This window comes from Phodopus roborovskii, unplaced genomic scaffold, assembly GCF_943737965.1.
Source record: "Phodopus roborovskii unplaced genomic scaffold, PHOROB, whole genome shotgun sequence".
Taxonomy (NCBI): Eukaryota; Metazoa; Chordata; class Mammalia; order Rodentia; family Cricetidae; genus Phodopus; species Phodopus roborovskii.
This window is the reverse complement of record NW_026126578.1, coordinates 3,955,847-3,980,344: the sequence shown is the minus strand read 5'-3', so window position 1 is coordinate 3,980,344 and position 24,498 is coordinate 3,955,847. Positions and strand designations below refer to the sequence as shown.

Below are 24,498 nucleotides of genomic sequence, written 5' to 3'. Positions count from 1 at the left end.
ACCTTTGCCCAATAAAATGAGTTTAACTTTTACATTTCTTTTTCATTCTCAGCCAATGCCCAGACCTAGTTTCTGTTTTCTTTCTTTCTTTATTTTTTTTTTTTTATTTTTGTTCTAGTGATGAACCCTGGGACCATGAGCATACTACTCAAGCATTCTACCGTTAAGGTATATCTAGCCCATTAATTTAAAATTTAATCAGTTAATTAATTAATCTAATGCATGTAACCTGTGCCAATGAAAGTACTTGTGGAGGACAGAGGACAACTATCAGGAGTTGGTTCTCTCCTACCACTTTGCAGGGTCTAGTGACTAAACTCATGTCATCAGCTGTCCCCCAATTACCTACCCCAAGTGAAAGGAGGCACCTATACTCATGACACCCAGGGTCTGCCAGTGTATCTCAGGCTGGCTTTGAATTCCTGACCACCATGCCTTTCATCGACAAGTATTGGGGATATCTGTGTTTTTCCCCACACTCTACTGTTTCTTTGTTGTTTACAATGATGACAAGATTGTAGGTGAATCCTATGTTACTTGAATTCTTCTTCCAATGTGATACTAAAAGAAGATCTCAGAAATCATTCAAACAGCTTCTAATGAAGGGCTTTCTAAGGCTCACATAGTGTGACATAGATCTAGTTTCTCTTTATGAGATTTGGTTCCTTTTCCCTGGAAATTATACACTGTAGCCTCAAACACAAGCTCCCCAAGCTCCCGATGGTGTGTTCATTTGTTATACATAGAAATAGCATGTTGACTACCCAAACAGGGTAGTGGCCATGCAGTGGTTTATCTGTGAACAGCCTTTGCTAAACATACCTTAGCATCACCATGCCCTCACTGTCTAACTTAGGCTGAATTGTTGCTGTCATGGAACTTGGAAACCATTTATATAGAAACAAAGGCTAATGAAGGAGATATGGGTGCTAAAAAATCCTATCTTCACTCCCCATGGATGTATACATTAACTTAAAAAAATGCTTAGCTTATTAACATGCATAAAATATGACCCCAACCTGGATTAAATCCCTGCAGTTTTGAATATCCAAACATGAATTGTAAGTTCAATACAATGGAAATTATTAACAAAATAGCTGAAAACCCCCATAATCCTTAGGGTTTCCCCCATGTTATTCTGCTATAGCAAAGAACAGGTAACCTTGGGATAACTTGAATCATTTGTATAGTGCTCAGCAAGATTCCCTTGGCTTCCTCTCTAAGAGAAAGAAACCTCAAGTAATTTTCCCGTTAAGACTAGCACTAAAAGCAGCTGGAGAGATGGTTCTGTGGTTAGGAGAGTACATAGCTATTCTAAAACACTCTAAATTGATTCCAGTATTGTTTCTGCCTCCAGTTCCAGGGTACCTGACCCTCTTTTCTTGATTTTGTGGTACATGTACTCAAATATATGAATATACAAAATGAAAATAATAAATCTTAAAAAACTAAAACATTAATGTTCTCTTATTTGAATTTCAGCTATTTCCATAATTAACCCTTTGGGCATATCTGAATTTCCTACTAATTCCAGATAAATTAAAGATGATAGTTTTAAAAGAAAATCACTTTTAAGAAAGGGAAGAACTTGATTTCAGGTTGGGGCAGGCAACCGTTCCTTGGTTATATCCTTTCCACTGTTACCATTACAGAATGCATATACCTATTCAAGTGAATACATTGAAACAAAACACAATCACTTTTGTTTCTATACCGAATATATAACAGTGCTTTAAATATAGGCATAGAAAAGGTTTAAGCACACACATTCCACTTCTTTCTTTTTCCTGACATCTACTTAAAATTTGAAACACAACCACATTATTCATTCTCAAGCATTTTTCCCCTCAACTCTTTCAAGGAAAATACTTATGACCCTTTAAGATGCTGATCATAGGTTTCCTTAAGCCAATAGTTCTGTGTCCTATAATATATTATGCATATTATAATCACCTCATTGCAGTCTGGACTCTTCAGAACACAGGGACCCACTCTGCTTATCTTAGCATTCTCATGGGTTGTCATTGCCTGACCCAAAACTTGTCCCTTCTTTCCCATGAAGTTATTTTATGGAATATCTTGATAGTACAATAAAAACACGAGTAACCGAGTCAAGTTTATTTTTGTAGGTACTTTCAAATGGCTGAGTAAATGATTACTTTGTTTCCATTTCCCTTCTGTGGAATTTTGGGTTTATTTTCACACAGAAATACTCTAGCATCACACCACATAGTCATCTTGTTAAGATCTGGGATAACAGAGTCTTAGAGCTACAATGTTGTTGGAAGGGCACATGAGATGCTCTGTAATAGACAGCACACCAATAGGCACCCACATTCAGGAAGAGCACATCCTGGAAAGCTGGGCAGCCTGGTTTGCGGCATTGGGATGCTGAAAACTGAAAAGTACATTGGCTCAGAAACTAATTTGCAATTACTGACCTCAGAGGAAGCACTCCTAAAAATTTCATTTGTTAGAAAAGATGTAGCTGGGGATTGAAAGAGCACCCTTGAGTCTTTGTAAATGAGAAGTAGAAGCATTACTTCAAATGCTTTGTTTTGTTCCACTGAAAAGAAGAAAGTGAACCAACAGAAATGCTTGCTTAAATTCCATGCTAGCTGTTAAAGAAAAAATATAAAAGAATCATGACAGACAGGCATTACAAAAGGGACAGCAGGGACAAAATAATGTTACCCAGGAGACCAGTCACCAGATGGGACACCTGGACCATGGCTCTGAATCTCCGTGTATGTAGAGTGAGGTTTAGTGTGGGTACTATAATTACTTTTTATTTTTATCACCGGCTTTAAATGATTATATTCACTTTAACAATGACAGGTTTTCTCACAGTGACCTCCTATTCCGACCACTTAACTCAGTGGCTATGCCATCTGAATTTGCCATTGGTCATTCTTGTCAAAATGGCCTTGTTTGTGCCTCAGTCATTCATTATACTTCCCATACAACCAAAGAGTAAGCTAAGACATCCATGTGAGATTTGGATGGCCAGTTCTCTTTACCCTAACACACTGCCACTGGTGTTACAAAATGTAACAAAGAAATACTCATTCAGTGCCAGGTCAGAGATCTCTGATTGTCCTCCCAGAAATCAAACAAAACTCCCAAGCATGTGGTTCACTCAACTCTATAGGAATTGTGGATATACTATTTTTAATCTTGGTTCAGTGTAGAGTAGTAGAAAACAGTGTTATTTTCAAGGAGATAGTCAAGGCCTGAAGGGGTCCTTCCTGTTCTGTATTTCTTTACTAGTGGAGTTTCAAGCCATTTATAGATTTAGTAGTGGGCACCACTTTTTGTGTGGCTGTATGTCCATATCTTTCTCTATGCTCATCTTATTCTTCCAGATCTAGGAAGTACCACATATTTAAAAATTCCAAATAACTTATATTCTTGATTCCATTTCTCCCACTCTTAGCATCCCATCTCTTTTAACATACTGCCAGAAGCCATAAAGAGTTTCACATAATATATATCTACCACTCACTTTGCTTCATTTTCATGGACAAATAGAGTTTTCAGGCAAGGATTCTCAAAGGGTCATTAGCTCTCCCCTGGGACTTCTTAGAAAGGCAAACATTTGGTTCTACCTAAGCTTCAGACCTAATGAATCATACTCAGGGGATGAGCCTCACTTTCTAGAGTTTATGAACCTACAGATGGCTCCAACAAACAGTGATATTGAGGGGTGATTAGCTCTCCACTCATTCTGCTCTGAAAAATGCAAAAAGACTTTTACATGGTTTTTCTGCTCCTACTCTTTCCACCTCCAATTCATTATTTGCCCAGCAATCAGTAATTAAGAGAAAGAGAGAGACACACACAGAGAAAGAGAGAGAGCAAGAGGGAGGGAGACAGAGAGAGAGAGAGAGAGAGAGAGAGAGAGAGAGAGAATAGGTAAAATCACTCTAGCATTGTTCATCAGGAGATGTCTAACTTGTTCTTTGAGACAGTCTCTCTCATTAGAACCTGTGTTCATCAAATATACTAGTCTGTGTGGCCAATGTGTCATAGGGATGCCCCTGTCTCTGCTGTTCCAGCACTGAGATTACAGCACATGCCTCACATCCATTTTTTTTTAAAGGTAGGGGCTAGGGACTGAACTCAGGACCTTGTATTTGTGCAACTAGTACTTTATCCACTGAGCTATCTTTCTAGAGTCTCAAAGTGATGTTTATTTTTAAATTTTTAAAATAAACCAATTTTTAAAAATTTTGTTTCTACATAGTTACACCTTTCCTTAATTTGAAGTAGATTTTAAATTATCTGAGGAATAAAATTAAGTGGTTTTCCCATGATGTACAGGAAACTGCATTAATATGACTGCATGTTAGTGCCATACCTCTTACGGCTTCTTCCTTATTTTCTCATGGTTCACTATCTCTGGCTAAGCCTTTTGACCCGCCACCACTCATATTTTTCACAATGGTAGATTCCCATCCCTCAGATCCCTCCCTTCCCATTTTCACTGCCCTGTTTCCCATCACCTCTCAACCACACATTGTAATTTCTGCATGCATGTTTGTTCTATTGTGTACCTTATAGCTGTATGCTAGGTGTGAGATGTGGGGTTGCCTTTGTTTATCTCCACTGTGTAACTCTCATGGTACCTATCATAGGAAGGATATGTAAGGAAAAAAAAACAATAACAACTTGCTGATTGGAAAATTACATACAATTATTATGAGGGATGGTATCAATTAAAACAAAATGAGCTTGCTTAAGGATTCCCAGATTACACTCTGGTATGTAAGGGGCAAGTGGGCATTCTTATGGACATGGAAAAGTCACACCTACTCGAAACTTAGCATTGGTGCTGAAGTGTATCCTGAGAAACACTAAGGAACAAATTTAATTTCCTCTCTAATATATAGTCATAATTTCTGCATAAGCCAAATTGCTGCAAGTCTTGACTATTAGGCATATGCCTTTAAACTTGGATGACTGAATTTGTACCACAGGGATACTAAAAAACAATTAGGCAGGAAACAGTGCTTTGATTTTTATTATTATTATTATTATTATTATTACTATTTAGGATTTTGTGGCACAAGTCTCACTATCGTATCCCATGCTAGCCTCAGACTGTCTACTAGTCTCAGACTCCCTAGTCACTAGTCACAATTTCCAAAATCAAACTTGATTCTAGCTTTTTATCATTAAGTTCTAAATTTAACCTTCTGAAAGGCTTTTTCCTTTAAATTTTTTTTTTTAATATAAGTTTGGTGTGTCTTGGATTTGGCCTAATTTCAGCCGCTTTCTTTACTCTTGCCCTTAGCCATGACTGGTTTCTGCTAACTGGCTCCATCATTCTCAGACACCAGAACGTAGTCATTTGGGTGGCACTCCTCAAAGGAAAGAGAACAGACATGTGTAAGTGAAGTCAGCACAGGGCAATGTGTGCGTCAGATAACTGGTCAGCAGTATTTTGACCAGTTCCTAGATCTAGCTGTCATACTCCACCCTTTCACCTCAAGTTATCTATTATTTTTATTTCTGACTGTGAGTTTCCTACACATTTCAAACTTAACTTGACTTCTCTTCCTGAATGATCACATTTGTGCTAATCATAACACCAAAAAGAGATATACCTTGGGTGTGTCAGCCTCTTTTTTCATTAATTGCTACAGTGTCTCTGAGGTTCAGACTGGGGAAAGCCACAGGCATATACCCTCTTTTAATGAGATACAGAATTAATTATCTGTGATGGTAACTATGATGATCAACTTTATATGTTAATGTTATATGTTATATGTTAATATGATTGAACTACAGAACATACATGTATTCAGCAAAATATAATTCTGTGGATACCTTCAAAGCTATTTCTAGATAAATTTAATATCTGAGTCAGAGACTAAGTAAAGCAGATTATCCTTCTCACAGTCCTCCCTACCCCAAGCTTGCATGTGTCTCAGCCAATCCAGTTAAGGACCAAAGAGGACATAAAGATGGAGTAAGAGTGACTGTGTTCTCTTTTTAAGAGGGACATTGACAAGCAAGCAGCTGCTCAGTTAAGGACACACTGTATAGAAAAATAGAAATGTTACACAAAGGTATTGTTAAGAGGTAATTCTGAACACAAAAGCTTAAAATGGAATGATAAAATCATAAAAAAATTATTACTATCAAATGAAAAAGGAAGAGAGAGGTATTGGTCTCCTTAACAAATAAGCTTTTAAAATGTAACTCATTAGAAATATGAGTAAGATTCAATGAAGGATTTCACAGAATTAAAAACTAGTATACAAACTCAATGCTAGGCCATCAAGCTGTCTCAGCAGTTATAAGGAATTTGCTGCCAATCTTGAATGCTTGAGTTTGACCTTAGAAACTCACATGGTAAATAGAGAGAGTTGAGTCCTTCAATTTGCCATCTGACCTCGACATGCATGCCTCCCCTCAATCAAACCCAATACACACAATTATTGTCATCATTACCATCATTACTACAGTATTTGTGGGTGGATGGGTTATCACAGAGCCTGGAACAAATTGCAAGTTCCATTTATATGTGCATAAACACATAAACAGGAAACAAATATCTATTTGACAAATTAATACCCCAATTATTATCATACCAGGAAAAGAGAGGAACAATCAGAACTCACATTGAGCTGAAGTTCATCTGTCCACTGCCCAATGAGACGATAACCAGGGTTGGAGGTGTTTGTTGTCTGGTACTGGAAGATATCATACCGCCCAGGGGCATCCCCATTTTTGTTAAACATCACTGGGGTGCCAGCACTACCTGAAGGACACAAGAAAATGCCAGAATGAAGCAAGATTCCTTCCATCTTCTGAGTGATGAAGTTCGGAGCTAACTGTATTCCTAGTAATATGGTCTCTAATGTTCTCTCCAGCTAATGGCAGGTCATCTCTACAGTGTCTGCACTATGGTAACAGAATGTTGGGAGAAAACATCTCTGTTCCTTTGCATGGCTCTATTCTTGATCTTTCTGAAGATTTTTTCTAAAGCTTTCTCATAAGCAAAAATCAATCCATGAATTAATTTTCAGAGACAAAAATATGTTTTAACACAATGCTGCTGCTAGATGTGATTGCAATATTCATGATGGCTATTTTGTTTTGTACTTCACATTAAATTGAAATTAATAAAGAGTAAGTTCAAAAATAGTAATTGTTAAAATTGATACATCATTACAAATAACCAAAATAATTCACTTAAATGTATGTTTCTCCCCTGACTGAATTTAAGTACTTCTTATATTGATTATTTCTAATTTAGAGAGAGCATGTAGGAAGTAAATGCCAAACAGTGTGCCTGGAAGATAGTCCATAAACATTATTTTCATCTTCAAGCCTTACTTAATTAGGTCTTGTTAAAAGGTACACTTTTGATGAAAAGTGAGATGTTTCAGCAAGTGAGAACATCTGTTGAGCAAATCTGAGAACACGGATTCAAATTCTCAGCACCTCTCCTTCTGTAGTAAAAGAACTGAAATATCAATTTATTCAATTAGGCAGGTGTTTCACATTTATATTTTGATGCACATACAAAAGTGAGCTTGTAAAATTGTGTCATTGTCTGATGCTTGTAATAACTTTGCTATTGGAAACAGAGACAGAAGGGTCTCCTGAACTTTCTGGCTGCCAGCCTCGCTCCAGGTTCAGTAAGAAAGCATTTTTAAAGGAAATGTGAGAGATAAGGCTGTGAGTGGTAGAGGACACCTTATTAGGCACATGAATACCGGACACTAAGAACAAACCCACATCCAGAAAGAGAGATTCTATATTGGGTTTTAAGAGCTATATGAACTGTGTCATCTTACTGAATGATACAACATCATAGCTAGGACAAAGGAACATCTATGGTACATATCTTCTTGTAGTTACGAATTACAGATTTTATGATAGATCTGAATTTCAGAAAAGAAAATCATAGCTTGTGATGGGATGCAAAATGGTCCCAATATGCCTGTTCTGTAATGATGTGACAGAGTTCATGGCCTTAACATGTATAGAAATTCCTGTATAATGTGACTTGGTCCAATTTTCTTACACCAGTCTAACTAAAATAGACACAAAAGGAGCCAAAAGCAGTGTATGTGTGGGTGTATATGTGTCTTATGACAAAAGTAGGTGTGTTTGGAGACATTCATTACAACTGAAATGGGTTATAGAATCTATGAAACAATAGGGAATAGATTTTTATTCAGTCTTCAGAAGGATAATAGACTTGCCTTCACCATTATAGGGGTCCTGGGAAATCTATGGTGGTCTTCCATATTGAAGATATATGAGCTAGTCCATGTTGTGATGGCTAAATTGTTGGTAACTTTGAAACACCTGGGAAGAAGGAGCCTCAATTGAGAGTGTATTTCATCAGATTGGCCTATGGGTCATTTTCTTGATGGCTAATTAACCTAGGAGATACCATCACTAGACAGGGTTATCTAGCCCTGTATAAGAAAGATAGTTTAATGTAAGCCAGAAATCAAGCCATTAAGCAGTATTCCTAAGTGGTAGTCTCTGCTTCAGTTCCTGCCTCCAGATTCCTGTCTTTATCTCTCACTCTGGAGTCTTTCCGTGATGTCTGTGACCTATTAGCTGAAATAAACCTTTTCTTCCTCTGAGCTGTGTTGTGGACATGGTAATCATCACTTGGGCAACAGAAAGCCAAAGTAAGGCACATGTGCATTGTTTAAGACATTAGATTGTGGTTATATTTAGAGGTGTGTGTGTGGGGGGGGTGATTAGGTAGGAATTAAAAACACAGCTGGAGGACACAGAACACCAACCTTCCTCATCTTACAGTTAAGAAATTTCTTAAATTCAGGTGGGAAACTTTTCTTGTCTGTGACACAGATAATGCCACCAGATAGCACAGATAATTAAACCAAAATAATACCTAGTAAAAGGTTTTTGAATTTTTGAGACAGATTTATATTACAGTTTGATCTCGCAGTATCTGTGTGACTTGAGTAAATTATTTGAATTTAGCCAACTGTCTGCCACTGTGATGCCTTTCCATAGGGTTAGTGTGCATACTGAATGCAATAACCTAACAGTGTGCACACTCCTGCCTGTGCCCTCAGGTAACAGTCACCCCATAGTAATGCTTTTTTAAAATGAGATCTGTGAATGTGAGTGTTTGTGTGACTCTATGCCACATGTACAGGTATGTGTGGAAGGCAGAAGAGTGGGTTGGTCCCCCCTGGAGCTGTAGTTTCTGACAGTTGTCTGTCACCCAGTATTGGTGCTGGAAACTTTACTCTGCTCCCCTGCCCCTGAAAGAGCAGTAGTCACTCATAACTGCTGGAGCATCAATCTAGTTGTTTAATGATTTTGAATAGTGTTTATGTTGTCAGTGTTTATTTCCTTATTGTTTGAAGACCAGAAATAACTTATAGATTTGGTTAGGCAGACAGAAGCTTTTTTAGTGCACTTGTGTTGCTCTTTTGAGATCCAATTAAATTTTTTCCCATTTCTATAAACATTTTCTATTTACCAAACAGCAGTATAGCAATATATTGTCCTTAGTGGGAGTGGGCACCAGAAGTCTGTGAATATTGCTCAGATCCCACCAATTTGAGGCAGTGGTTTGTTTGTGGTGAAAGAAATAATTTCAATTTGCTGCTTCTATGCTTTGTCAAGAAAAAATCACCAGATTTAAAAACACTTCATCACAATTCTTTTTAAAAATATTCTTTGAAACCAGGCGGTAGTGTCACATGCCTTTAGTTCCAGCACTCGGGAGGCAGAGACAGGCAGATCTCTGTGAGTTTGAGACCAGCCTGGTCTACAAGAGTTAGTTCCAGGAGAGGCTCCAAAGCTACACAGAGAAACCCTGTTTCGAAAACAAAACAAAACAAACAAAAATATTCTTTGAAATTATAATATAATCATATCATTCTATCTTTAGCCTTTCCCATACTCCCTAACTTCCTAACTTGTTCTCTCTCTCTGTCTCTAATTCATATCCTTGTCCCCATTTTATTGTTGTGACATATAGCTTTCTGGGTTACACAAAGCGTGTGTAACAAATGATACAACAAATGACAAATGATACAACAGAATTTTCAACAATGGTGTCATGCTTTTTAGCAAATATTCCAGGTATGTAAGGACAATAGATGAAATGTGATGTTGCATGTCATCAGGGAGAAATGTGGAAATGTGAGTCCTGTCACTGAGCAGCAAGATATTGCTATTCATATGCCCAGTCTTTTCTCTCACTTGGGATGCTTGGACTCATTTTGTGCTTTATTTTTATACAGCATTTTCTAGTCATTAAATTGCATGGCTGGGGCCATTCACACTTTGTGATCAGATAGAAAGAACATCTGAGACCCAGAGCTCCAAGCACTCTCATGTTCACTGGCTCAGGCTTCATCAGAACAGGACACATGGACTAATCTTTCTCCCTTCTCAAAATCTACATGAGGGAAAATGATTCTTGTCATGCCTCTTCCATTCCTATTAAAGTTCATGTTCAAAATTATAGTAGAGGAGATGAAAACTTTATCTAAATGATGATTTCTAATAGTGTATTTTGTACCTCTGACCTTCTGAGTCTATTCTTTAATGAAATGGGCTTATTATTCCCGGAGTGTTTTTTTTTAAATTTTTTAATTTTTTTATTCTTTTTCCATTTTTACATTTCCCTTTAAAAGTACCTACTCATGGACTCATTAAAAGGGAAAATAGGCAAGAGACTTTGAGAACAGAAAAAAGAAAAGAAAGAAAGAAAGAAGTCCAGAGAAAAGGAAAGAAGATATCAGAGTGGTGATTGCCTGCAGAGATCTGTAAGGTGTGAGGGACAGAATGCTGGAACTCTAAGTAAAAGAACTAGGGCTACCAGCCAAGATAGGCCGTGTTATAGCCCATGAAAGCACAGTCACAGACAGGGCTGGCACAGAATTACCCTTCATAACTTCATTGTGAACTACGGGATTATATATTTTATTTTTAAATTTTTATGTTTGATATACAGACAGACCGTGAGAGAGAGAGAGAGAGAGAGAGAGAGAGAGAGAGAGAGAGAGAGAGAGAGAGAAAGAGGGGAAGCCCACTTAGAACTCAACTTCAATTTATACTTTAGAAATTCTATAACATCCTTTCAAACTAGTCACAAACAGATTCAGATAAAGTGAACATGCGTCTCATGTACCTAGATAGGAAAGCAAAATAATTGATATTTTCTGTTTTTATAATATACACCTAACTTCCATTTCTTTCCTAGAAATCAGTAAATCTAGCTATAGGCATATTCCTGAATAAATTATCTAGTTATACAGAGATTATTTCAGAATTTTATATACCAGATTGTTTTAAGTTACATTAGGAAATTATTCTATTAGCCCAATTAGTCAGGGTGGACACAATTAGAATGCATTTGCACTCAGGTGTCTGCATGTATTTGTGATGCAAAAAAAAAAAAAAAAAAAAAGAAAAGAAAAGAAAAAAGAAAAAAAAAAGATCAGAAGGAAAAAAAGAGCTCCCACTTGCATTCTTAAGAGGTTACCTACTTGGAGGGGCTGAGGTCATACTTTTCAGACACTGTTATCAATTCCTGAAACAACATTTTCCCTGAATTTGAAGGTCAGAATTATTGAGTTATACTCAACTGGTCTAAAGATATGCTCCTAGGGGAAAAGGGCATTTCTCACCAATGTGTTAGGAGAAGTTTTTATGATTATAAAAAAAAGTCAAAATCTTAACTGTGCAAAGGATAGCAGAATTCTCTATAGCAGATTGCAGAGATGCAAATTATAGATTGGTCCCTGCAATTTCATAGTTGTAAAGTGGGAGCCAGATATTTTCTTCTCTATGCACATTCATTTATTAACTGGAAATGAAGAAAGTAAACCAATATATATATATATATATATATATATATATATATATATATATATATTTCTGCAAGGAGTTCTGGTATTTCGGACTGAAAAAGATATTCTTAATAAGATCCTAGTTCTAGGTATTCTTATTTATTCTGAGATGCCATCTTTGACGAATAGTTAGGTAGATATATACAGCATAAGGCACATATACATATCTTCATGTGTATCTATTTTGATACCTATCTGTATAAATATATATAAATTTGTGTGGATATCTGCAATTTTAGTCATATACAATTTCTATTAATTTACTGCTCTGACATGAGGTTCAATATATACTATGCATTTAAAATTTTCTCAGTTCTATTACCTGCAAAAGCTAGTATCAGAATTGTGAACAACTCCAAAATGCATATTTACTAGCTGTTCTGGTTTATTTTTAATGTTTGTTTTTGTTAACTTGACACAAGGTAGAGTTATCTGTGAAAAGGAACTTCCATTGAGAAAGTTCCTCCATCATATTGCCTGTAGGCAATCCTAGAGTACATTTTCTTGATTAATGATGAATTGAAAGGGCCTTGCACATTCGGGATGGTGCCACCCAAGGGCAGGTGTTCCTGAGTTGTGTAGGAAGGCTGGCTGAGCAAGCCATGGGGAATAAGCCAGTAAGTAGTTTCCTACATAGCCTCTACTTCTGGGTTCCAGACCTCACTTCCTTCTATTATGTAATGTTTTGTGAAATAGAATCTAAATAAACCCTTTCCTCTCCAAGTTGATTTTGGTCATAGTGCTTTTTCTTTCACAGCAGCAGAAACCCTAATTAAGACACTAGGTATGTGAAATACCTGAATATGGTATTTTTTGTCTCTAGCCTTTAATAGTTAGGTATTATTTCCCCAAGTTTACTGTATTCATGTTTCCTTGTTTATTGTTGCTATAGTGCTAATTTGTAATACAGGTAGAATTTTAAAATATATATATTTATTATTTTTTCTTATTTTACATATCAATCCCAGTTCCCTCTCCCTCCCTCCCTTCCATGTCCCCTGACTCCCCCCCCTTGTCCCATTTACACACTCCCCACTCCACAGGGAGGATGATGCCTTCCAGGAGAGATCATCAAAATCTTTCAAGTCATTTGGAGAACTGTCTAGGCCCTCCCTCTTGCCTCTGGAGAGGCTACCATAAATGATCTTCACTGATAATGAGATTGATAACTAACTTATATGCCGTCATAGAGCCCTCATCTAGTAGCTGATGGAAACAGAAGCAGACTCCCACAGCTAATCTCTAAGCCAAACTCCTGTAATCCAGTTGCAGAGAGGGAGGAGTCATAAGAAAAGGGGTCAAGACCAGGCTACAGAAACCCACAGAGACAGCTGACCTGAACAAGGGGGATCTCATGGATCCCCAGACTGATATTTGGCAAACCAGCATTGTACCCACTCAGACCCCCTGAACATGGGTCTCAGTCAGAAGGCCTGGGCAGCCTAAGGGACATCTGACAGTGGAACCAGGATGTATCCCTGGTGCATGAAAAGACTCTGGGAGCACATTCCCCATGGAGGGTTATTCCCTTAGCCTACAGGTAGAATTTTTTGTTACAAGATCTATTGAGTTTTAATCGAATTCCTTAAGTTTTGTTATGCAAAGCATCAAGACATCTTTAGACTCAGACTATAGAGAAAGTATTTTTGCCTGTCACGTTTGCACTATTTATTTATTTTGTCTACTTATGTTTACTAGTTTCTTTTAGGTAGCTTATTTTAGGAGGATTTTGTATTTTGAGGGGTAGGCTCATAATCTGAGATGTAAGTTTATACTACAATTTTAAACTATCCCTTATGACCTTGCGACTATGCATCTCCTGCCTCATTTCCTTCCTTTATTTTCTCTCTTCCTCACCTACGTTCTCTAAAGAAAAAAAAAATGGCTTTATATGAAAGATCTGGATTTCAAGAAAAGAACATACCATAGCCCTCTCACATGTAGTCATTCATTCTCTTTTCTATGTTTCATTTCTTCACCCATTCCCACACTGGTTTGTTCACTTGAAAGTACACAATTAGCATGGTTATGATCTTACTTGAGTCAATGGCAATGTACTTTATGTAACTTATGAAAAAGGAGATGATATTTGCTTAGCATTCCCTTCAGTACAGACATTTATAGACTCACCATTGAAATTAACATTGCGGATATACTTCAACAACTTCTTTCCCCCTGCTTGCTCCATCTCTGGGCATACTCCCGGTAATCAGCACACAGATCCTTATTCATGTGATGAAGGGCATGCGCCATGGCGTAGACAGCATCAATCACAAACTGAACTTTACCCTCCTGCTCATAATTGGAGTCTTTTCCAATTCGCTCCTGTCCTGCACATTAAAACAAGAAACACAGACAGATTCGAGTTGATTGGGAGTGCACATTTCCATCTGCTTTTGATCTTGCATGAAGATAATAAGTATCTGGGAAGACTAACAGTGCAAGCCACTTAGTCACCTGTGGTCATCATGTCCAATTTTTTTCTAATTTGGGAATTTACTTTTAGAGACCTTCACATTGACTATTTGGATTTATGACATACAGCACAGAAGGACTTCAAAGGAGCACTGTGATGATGTCTTTTGTCATGAGCCAACATGGAACTTGGAGTAATGTGCTCTTACCACACCTGTTTCAGTTTGGAGGGAGTTGAGAGATCTATATTAAAATCTTTAAGGATTGTTTGCTCTGGAAGGGACAATGGTATCATGACAGACATAAACACACAGGTCTGCAAGCCTGAACTCTCATTATCTTTCCTGTACCTGCTTTCCTGTTGTGCTCCTGTGGTCATTACTGGAGACTTGGGTACTCAGAGCAGAAACTCTGGTCTTATTATTTTTATAACATTTCTCTCTCCCACTGTCTCTCACAGACAGATGCAATGTATGTCACAGTCTTACCAATTCTATCTCAGACAATACACAACATTTTGGACACACTACCAATATTTGTGTTTTAACATGTCTTGATCTTTTATTATAATGTGAGACTAGAGGTCTTTATTTAATGTTTCATTATTCATGTTTATCTCTGCAAATGGCACAGCTCACAACCATACTCAAGACTCATTCAGAATCTCTTACCAGCTCCCCACTAACCACAGAATATATATTAAGTAACCCTCTTCCCCTGTTCACAATAGGTAGTCATTCTTCAGCTTGGCCCCATCTGCACAATCATGGTGACAGCTGACAAGGACTGTGTTTCCATGCACATTGGAAATACTTTTTATCTTTGTTCTGCTACTCTAAGTTCTACCCTCACTTGGAGAGTTACATAACCTACCTCCTTATTCAACTCATGGGAAACAATGGTGTGCTCAGTTTGTCATATCATAAACAATTGTATTATCATATTGACCTTCCTCCATCCTGTCTCCAGGTTTCTTTGTTTTTGTGTGTGGTGATCTATTGTTTATGATATAATAAAGCCACTGAAGACTGCAAAGCCAGCCACACTAGTTACCCATAGAAGCTGGGCATCAGTGGTACACACCTGTAATCTCATGACTCAGAAGACAGAGGTAGATGGATCTCTGTGAGTTCAAGGTTACCCAGGGCTACATGAAAGTGAATCAGCCTCAAAAAGGAACAGAGTTCATACCATTAATCCCATCACTAGAGAGGTTTATAAGGAAGAAGCAAAGGGCCTCGTGTGAGATTCAGTCACATGGAACATGTATCTCATTTCAGCCTTGGTAGAGGTAAGAGCTACTGGTTGGCTGCTTTGCTTCTCTGATCTTCATCTTTAACCTCAAAATATGTTTCTTGGCTTTTATTATTTGTGTTATAGGTGTGTGTGTGTGTGTGTGTGTGTGTGTGTGTGTGTGTGTGTACTTTTAGTATTCTTTTTAAATTTTCCTTTATTTTAGAGATTATAATATAATTTTAACAATCTCCCCTTCTCCTTCTTCTTTCTAAATTTTCCCATATACTCTCCTTGATCTATTTCCAATTCATGGCCTCTTCTTTCATTAATTGCTGTTATAGGCATATATGTATACACAAATATATCCTTAAATACAATGCAGTCACTTAATATAATGTTACTTGTAAATATTTTCAGGGATGACCAGTTGGTATTAGATGGCCAATTACTGCTCACTTCCCTGAAAAAGAGTATTTTCCTAATCTCAGAATTGTGTATTTGCCCACAGTTCTTTATTGAGGCCTTGTGGATTTCTCTGTCTACTCTTACCTGTCTGTTGGTATTGTCCTTGTTTATGTTAATGTGACCATGCTATTGGGATTTTACTTATAAGGAGACATAATTAACAATAACCTTTTTCCATGTCTTCTGTACATCTGTGACCATTGTTAATTTCTCTAGCTTTGCTCACATTCTTTGACTTCCTTTGATAGGAAGTCCTTTGTCTGACTTTCATCCTTTATAGTTTAATTCTTCCTTCCTATACTTTGCTTGTTAGTCTTACCAAACATTACAATATTCTATTATATCCATAGGCAAAATATTATAAAGCTTCACTCATAGGCCTCTCCATGACAATTTATATTCCATCTGTCTCCATGGCAAAAAAGCACAGCATTTGAACATCTAGCAGATGTTCAAGACCTGTGTGTTATATTATGTAACAGGCCAGGTATCATTGGTAGGTGCCTGTCATCTCAGCACTTAGGAAGTAGAGGCAGGAAGTTCAACATTTTAAGACATTTAAGACCCTTTCTTTAAAAAAAATGTATGGATGAAAAATCATAAAATAGATTTTTTTAAAGTTTTTCAAAATTATATTCACTTTATGAGACCTAAAAGTCTACCTCCACAGTGAGACACCCACTCCAACAAGGCCACACCTCCTAATAGTGCCACTCCTTTTGGTGGCCATTTTTTTTCAAACCACCACTTTGAACAACCTTCATATCAATTGCTGATCTATACCAGTAAATTCCCCACGAGATGGGCTGCACCATTTTTCTGTGCCAATCACAAGATGGAAAATTTTTTGTTTCCTTACCACCCACCATGACAGTAGAAGACACTGCAAAATTTCAATATGAGTTCATTGGGTACAGGGCAGCTTCAACTACTGTTTTATATGTTATATTTCTTTGTGTGTATTTGTGCCATCTAAGTACATGTCTGGGTACCGACACAAAAGAGACAAGAGAAAGGCATCTGGAATCTTGCTCTAATATTTTCTGCCTTATTTTCTTGACCAGTATGCAAGATCTATTCTGGCAAACGTTGTGAAGAATGAATCCAAGTCTTAGTGTCTCTCTGGCTATTGTAACATTACCATTGGATATTGTTTTGTATTAAATATATCACAGTCCTGTTCTCCAGCTTGAGTATCTTTTGAATATACATTGTAAATTTACATGTAACTATGTCTATGTCCAATTTAAAATCTGCTTATTTGTTGTTTTCCACATACTAACAGTGAAGTTCAAGTTATTATGGCATGATAATATCTTCAAATAGCTTGCTAAGAAAGTTTTTGCCCTTTGGCTGGTGGGAAATTTGGTAGGAATAAGCTGACCTTGAACTTGGAGCAATTTTCCCAATTCTGTCCCAAACACTAGCATATCAGGTTTATGGCCTTGAATCTGACATTCCTGGTTATTCTCTTATATAATCTTTATTATCAGTGACCTAGCTCCAGAAAAAATAAATAAATAAAAGAACCGTTTAAGCAATCAGTAACAAAATTTAATCAATTTGTGTTGTTTAAAAAAATTTACCTTGGACAGAAACTTTACTAAAAGTGAGACATCCTAGGTACCATTTGATTAATTTGAGTATCTTTTGGTTATTTCAATAGTACTTACAATTGTTTTCTCCTAAAAGTTTTTCAATTGTTTTATATGAGTGTTTTGCCTGCATGTATTTGTACTACATGCATGCATAGTGCTCAGTGGGGCCAAAAGTGAGTATCAGAAACCTGGAAAAGAAGTTTTTGACATTTGTGAACTGTCATATGTGTGCTGGGATTGAACCTGGATGTTCTAGAAGAAGAGTCAGTGTTTTAATTTTATTTTTTTATTTTTTTGGTTTTTCAAGGCAGGGTTTTTCTGTATTGCTTTGGAGCCTGTCCTGGAACTAGCTCTATAGACCAGGCTGGCCTTGAACTCACAAAGATACACCTGCCTCTGCCTCCTAAGTGCTGGGATTAAAGGCATGCATCCACCAACACCCAGCCATCCAGCAGTTTTAACTCCTGAGATATTGTTGTAGTTCCTCTGACTTAACTGTTAAGTGTTCCTTAGGTTCTGTCTCAGTGAGGGCAGATGGTTTTGCTGCTTCATATACAGCTTTTATTTTCCATGTATCTTCTCATTGGCTTTTATCTATGCATATGAAACTAATATTTCACCTAATTCACTGGATTCCAACTTTTTATTACAAAAATTTTAAACAGAAATCAAAGTTAAAATAAATTTAGAGTAAGTCTGGCAATTATATCTTAGCATCATTTTATTGTTGTAAGGCCATGTTTATTGTGCTAACATTACCATCTTATTTTATATGCCTATTCATTTTTAATATTAATTTTCTAACATGATACTTTGCAAATTTTTCCTGTTTTTATAGAACTCAAAAAAGCAATATTGGAGGTATTACAACCACTATAAACTCACACTATGAAATGACTTTAGTCCAATAATATAGGAGAACAGTTTCTAGCAAGCTTTAATATGGACATTTATCCCAGAAAGAACAATTTGAAAAATAATAGAACTGTTTTTGGTAATGAAATATTTTATTGCTGGAGAAATAGTTCAAGCTTTATGTCTTTCTTGGAGAGTCACCAGGTAAATTAACATATTAGAAGCTCTGGGAAGGCTTCAGGATTAGATTTGTAAGACTCACAGAACTTGAAAAACATAGCCTTGTTATAGGGAACCAGATATAGGGAGGTTATTTACCAACAACCAAAAGTATCAGGTAGATACTTTTGTGGCAAATGATTTTCCTACTGTGGCAATTGATTATATCACTGTGATAAAACAGTTTGAAAAAGACAGTTTAATAGAGAAAAGAAGTATGTTGTCTCAGTTGTAGAGACCAGTCTGTATGACCCCCTGTACTTGAACAATATATCATGGCTGATGAGGCCTGTGGCAGATAACAGGTAGTCCCATCAGGGTGATGAAGAGAGTGACAGAAAGTGACCAGGGATAACACACTCCCAAGAACCTGTTCATGGCAACCTTCATCCTCCAGCTAGGTCCCATCTTTCCAAGTCTCCAGAATTATACCAAAATAGCATCACAAACGGCACTACAAAATTGAAATGTAAGCCTATAGAGGTGGGGGGTGAGGTTTAAAATTTAAACCTCATCAGGCAGTTATGAGTATCTGCTAACTTTGAAGTCTTAGCTACTCATGAGGTATGACTTTAACTCCTGGTTCATTTTCTACTTGGTATTTGATTACGTTGCAATATTGATGGCAACTACTGGGAGTGAGGGAATGCTGGATCCCTCTGGAACATTGAGGGATGATTTTAACCGGTCAAAACTCATGGCCTGTTTCTCTCAGGTAGTGGTTTCCATCTCTTCTTAGAGGGAATATCTTGAAGACTCATAAAGTAAATGAAAATTAAAAAAATAGAACTCACAAGAAGATCAACATTTAAGAATCACAAGATCAACACCCAAGGTATAAACTTGGACTTTCTGGCCAGGAGAAAAGCTGAGCTCCCTAAGAATCATTCAGAGGGATGCAGAAAGCTCCATGTATACAGCTAGTTCATTAATGTGCCTCTAAGTAACCCTTCACCCATTATCCTGCAAATAAGACCAGGAAGTATGATTTCTGATTTTCTTGATAGATTTTTTTTTGTCTGTCTTGTCTGTCATAGTTATGCTATCTGAAGAAAGAGAAGTTAGTCCATGTATTATCTATGTATTATCTCCTTCCCCCACCAAAAGGTGACAAAATATTTTCCAGTGGATCAATGTAGAAAGAGGTGTGGGCTTTAAGTATAACCAATGAGATGAACGAGTTTGCTTACAAAATTCTGGAAGCATTGAATGCTTTGATGAAGAGAATCATCTATTGTATGATAGGTGCCCTGACTCCCACCATCATTGCAATTACTGTAGTCATTGTGTAGTCCTGAGTAAATAATGTATTATATCCATAGCAACAGAATATAGGGCAAATATACAAAAGTATATCAGAGCAATTAATTAGTTAAGACTACATTTTTTCCATGCAATAAACTAATGGTTTAAACACCTAATAAAGCTTGATATCCAGTATCTCTAGGTTTCTTCAACTGCTGCTTTTATTCACATATCAATTTACAAAGTTCCAAAGGACTAGCATTAAGTACATAAAACTCACGCTGCATGGCAGTATTAAATATCTTCAACAGCATAGCTTGCAACAGAATTATAAAAAGCCTTTTCAATTAATTCTCACTTAACACCTCGTTCTTTTAACTGTTTAAATAGGATGTTCTTATACCCAGTCCTTCATGTTCTTTACTTCACTCTCACCATCATATTTGCAAGGAAGTCTCTGAGTTTGAGATAAAGTAAGGACTTGGTTGCATTGTATTCTGGGTGTCTGGTCTGCAAAGAAGCTAACCTTCCTCCCTCTCCTGATTTTCTGCTTCTTACTTTTATCCAGAGTCTAGTATTTAATTTTTAAATGGACACTCTGTTTTAAAAATAATATTTTATTAATTCTTTGTGAATTTCATATATTACAATTTGATCAAATGCATACTCCTCACTTCCTTTTGAGTAAGAATTAGCAGCTTTGTACAAGAAAAAATCAACTCATGATTCTCACCATCAGAATGTTTAATGGTAACTCCGCTGTGGAGCCTTTTACTTTGAAGGGCTTGCTTATCCTGCTTTCTGGAATGCATTCCTTTCTCAGATTACAGGGCTTTGTGAAAATGCATATTCAATTAACAGGCAAAATGGATATGGAAAACTGAAAAAAAGTAGAACTGATATTATTAATACAGGTGATGCTATTGGAAAGAGACTATAACAGGAGGAGATGAGAATGGGCATGAGAACCAATCAAAGACATTGGTCTTCTCACTAGAGCCCAGAGGTCCCAGAAAGGTACAGTAGAAATCAGTGACTGGTTAATTTGATGGCTTACTATATGTTTCTAAAGGAATGAGAAAAGAATGAACATCTGCAAATTTTATTTTGCTTTCAAGTGTCAGTTGAAGTTATTTGTTCTTCAAAGTACTCTGTGAAACTAAACTTGCTTTGTCCTGGTAGTACTTTTGAAATTTCCCTCCCTCTCTCTCTCTCTCTCTCTCTCTCTCTCTCTCTCTCTCTCTCTCTCTCTCTCTGTGTGTGTGTGTGTGTGTGTGTGTGTGTGTGTGTGTGTCCCAGTGGATACAGCACCACTCATGTTTACATCAGTGAACATCCTTGAATGATCATTCTTGCCTAGTACATTTATCAAATAGTGTTCTTGTTCATTGCTATATATACTAAGATCTCTGGCCAAAAAGCTTCCAGGGATTCTCCCAACTCTACCTGCCATCTGGCTTTAGGAGTAGTAGGTGTGAGTAGGAGTAGACAGGTGTGAGCTACAGGTCTGGTTTATGTGGGTTCTGCAAATCCAACTCAGATTCTCCTGCTTTCATAGCAAGTCCTTTACCCACCTGTCATCTTCCCAGACCTGGAAGTCCCTTTAAATCTTATGTTACATTTTGAACAAAAAAAAAAACACGGAACAAAAAGATTTATATATTTATTGAGATTAAGGATAGATACTGTGTGTTTGTTGCTGACTGTCCATGAGCTAGGCTCTGTGGACAGGGCTTGACTTTTTAACCTTTAAAAGACCCTCAGTTAAGAATAATTATTTTCTCTCTTCATACCCATTTCCTGTTTTATTGTTATTTTGCTATACTTTATGTAGTACAGTGAAAGGATGTTTTTCCTCCTTATTCTTTTCATGCTCTGATTAGATTCTCAGTCATAATTCATCTTCCACTTTCATCTTAGCAAATATATATATATATATATATATATATATATATATATATATATATGGGTTTAAGACATAGTCTCTAGCACAGGATAGCCTGAAGAGTCATTTCCGATAAGGATATCCTTGAGTTTCTGACCCACTTGACATCATCTATTTCATGTTTGGGCCACAGTTATGCACCACACCTGGTGTGTGTGATGCTCTGGAGCAAATCAAGTGTTTCCTAAATGCTTGGCAAACACTATTCTGCCTAAGGTATTATCACCAGTCCCTAGCTATGATTTTCACTTGCATTCTCTGATCATTTTGAATGATTCATTGCCAGTTTCCTGTAGGATGAAACGAATAGTTAAAAAAAAAAAAAAAACATTATGACCATCTATGATGTTCCTGTAGGAATAGAATTTAAAACCCAGAACAACACATAAAATCCTAGTAGAAAGAATAAAAGAGAAAGAAAAGGAGGAAAAACGAAGGAAATCTTATTAATTCATCCTCCAATTCTTGTAACTACAAGTTGCTTTCAGCAGAAAAGGGATCACTGTAATGATCTAGAGCAATAGCAGTGACCAGGCTACTTCAGATGAGCAGAGAACACCAGGAAGCAGGACAAGCTGTGTAGTCAATCCATCTCACTTACTGTTTCAAGTATTCATGGAAATGCCTCCTCTACCTTAGTAAACCCAGTTTTTGTTAATATGATTGAATCTTATCTTCACACATATGTAGATTTACTGGGGAGATACTGAATTTGAAATGGAGCAAAGATGGCTAAGGATGTTGAATACTTTCTTAAGTGTCTTTGTGCCATTTTGGATTCCTCTGTGGAGAATTATCTATTCAATCCTGTACCCCACTTTTTAATTGGATTATTTGGTGTTTTGGTGAATAGCTTCTTAGAAAGTGCTCAATATCCTTAGACATCAGGGAAATGTGAATCAAGGTAACTCTGAAATACCATCTTATTCCTGTTTGAATGACTAAAATTGGGAATACCAATGACAGTTTATGCTGTCAGGATACAGCAAGAGGGGAACACTCCTCCACTGTTTGTGGGAGCGAAAACTTGTACAGCCATTTTGCAGATCAATATAGCAGTTCCTCAGGAAAATGGGAATCAGTCTACCACAGGATCCAGCAATTTCACTCTTAGGCTTATAACCAAAAGATGCACATCCATGCAACAAAGACATCTGTTTAACTATGTTCGCACCAGCATTATGTGTAATAGCTAGGACCTGGAAACAACCTAGATGCCCCTCAACTGAAGAATGGATAAAGAAAATGTACATTTACACAATGGAGTGCTACTCAGCAGAACAAAATCAATGAAATCTTGATATTCACAGGCAAATGGATGGAAATGGATGGAAGGAGAAGAAACAATCCTGAATGAGGTAACTCAGTCACAAAAAGACAAACATGGCTTGTACTGACTCATATATGGATTTAGACATAGAACAAAGGATTACTAGCCTACAATTCCCACCACCAGAAAAAAATAGGAAACAAGGATGACCCTAATAAAGCCATAATTGTTTCCCCCAAAGAAGAAGAAGAAATGGAATAGATCTCCTGAGAATATTGGGAGCAAGGGGGAGGGGGTCAATGAGTAGAGAGGGAGTTAGGAGAAAGAGAAGGGGAAAAGAGGAAGGAAGAGGAGACCATGAGGGAACAGGAAGATTGAGTTAGGGGATAAATAGAGGAAAGCAAGAAAAGAGATATCATAATAGAGGGAGCTATTATAGGTTTGAAGAAAAATCTGGCACTAGGGAAATGTCCAGAGACCTATGAGGATGACACCAACTAAAAATCTGAGCAATAGTGGAAAGGCTACCTTAAATGCCCTTCCATGAAAACTCCAACCCAAGGAAGTTAACTACACTCACAAACATAGGCAATAGATAATCCCACTTCACCAGAACCCACAGGGAAAGCAGGACAAATATATTCACAATACTATGGCCATCAACAAATCTAAACACACAAGCATTAATAATCAATGGTCCTTACTTTCCCTGAACGTTAATGGTCTTAACTAGCCTATAAAAAGACACAGGCTAAGAGAATGGATAAGAAGACAGAATCTATGCCCCACATACAAAGTCACCCACATTCATAAAAAAAAAAATGCAACTAAAAATCAAAGCTTTCACACACTCATAGTGGGAGATGTTAATACCCCACTCTCACCACTAGACAGGACCACCAGACTGAAACTTAACAAAGAAAAGAAACAAAAAGAACTAAAAGAAGTTATGTCTCAATTGGGTTTAACAGACATCTACAAACATTCCAACCAAACACAAAAGAATATTCCTTCTTCTCTGCCCCACATGGAACCTTCTCTAAAATCAACCACATAGCAACATAGCAAACCTCAACAAATACAAAAAAAAAAAAAAAAATGAATAGTCCCCTGTATCTTATCAGACCATCACACTTTAAAGTTGGAATTCAACAATAAAAATCGCACAAAAAACCTACAAACTCATGGAAACTGAATAATGCATAATTGCACCATATTTGGGTCAAAGAAGAAATATAGAAAGAAATTATGAACTTCCTAGAATTCAATGAGAGAATGAGGACATATCATACCTGAACTTACGGGACACCTTGAAAGCAGTGCTACGAGGAAGTTCATTGCACTAAGTGCCCAATGAAGAAAATAGAGGGTAGTCAC

At 37.0% G+C, this 24,498-nt stretch overlaps 1 protein-coding gene across 1 annotated transcript in view; it reads right to left on the bottom strand.

The window, feature by feature from the left end:
* The window catches only part of Grm7 (glutamate metabotropic receptor 7), an 803,889-nt gene that overhangs the window by 234,504 nt on the left and 544,887 nt on the right, over positions 1-24,498 (bottom strand). The window contains 3 exon segments of the mRNA XM_051203689.1: positions 6,630-6,769; positions 14,004-14,078; positions 14,081-14,203. Of these exon segments, the coding sequence (XP_051059646.1) occupies positions 6,630-6,769; positions 14,004-14,078; positions 14,081-14,203 (338 nt within the window).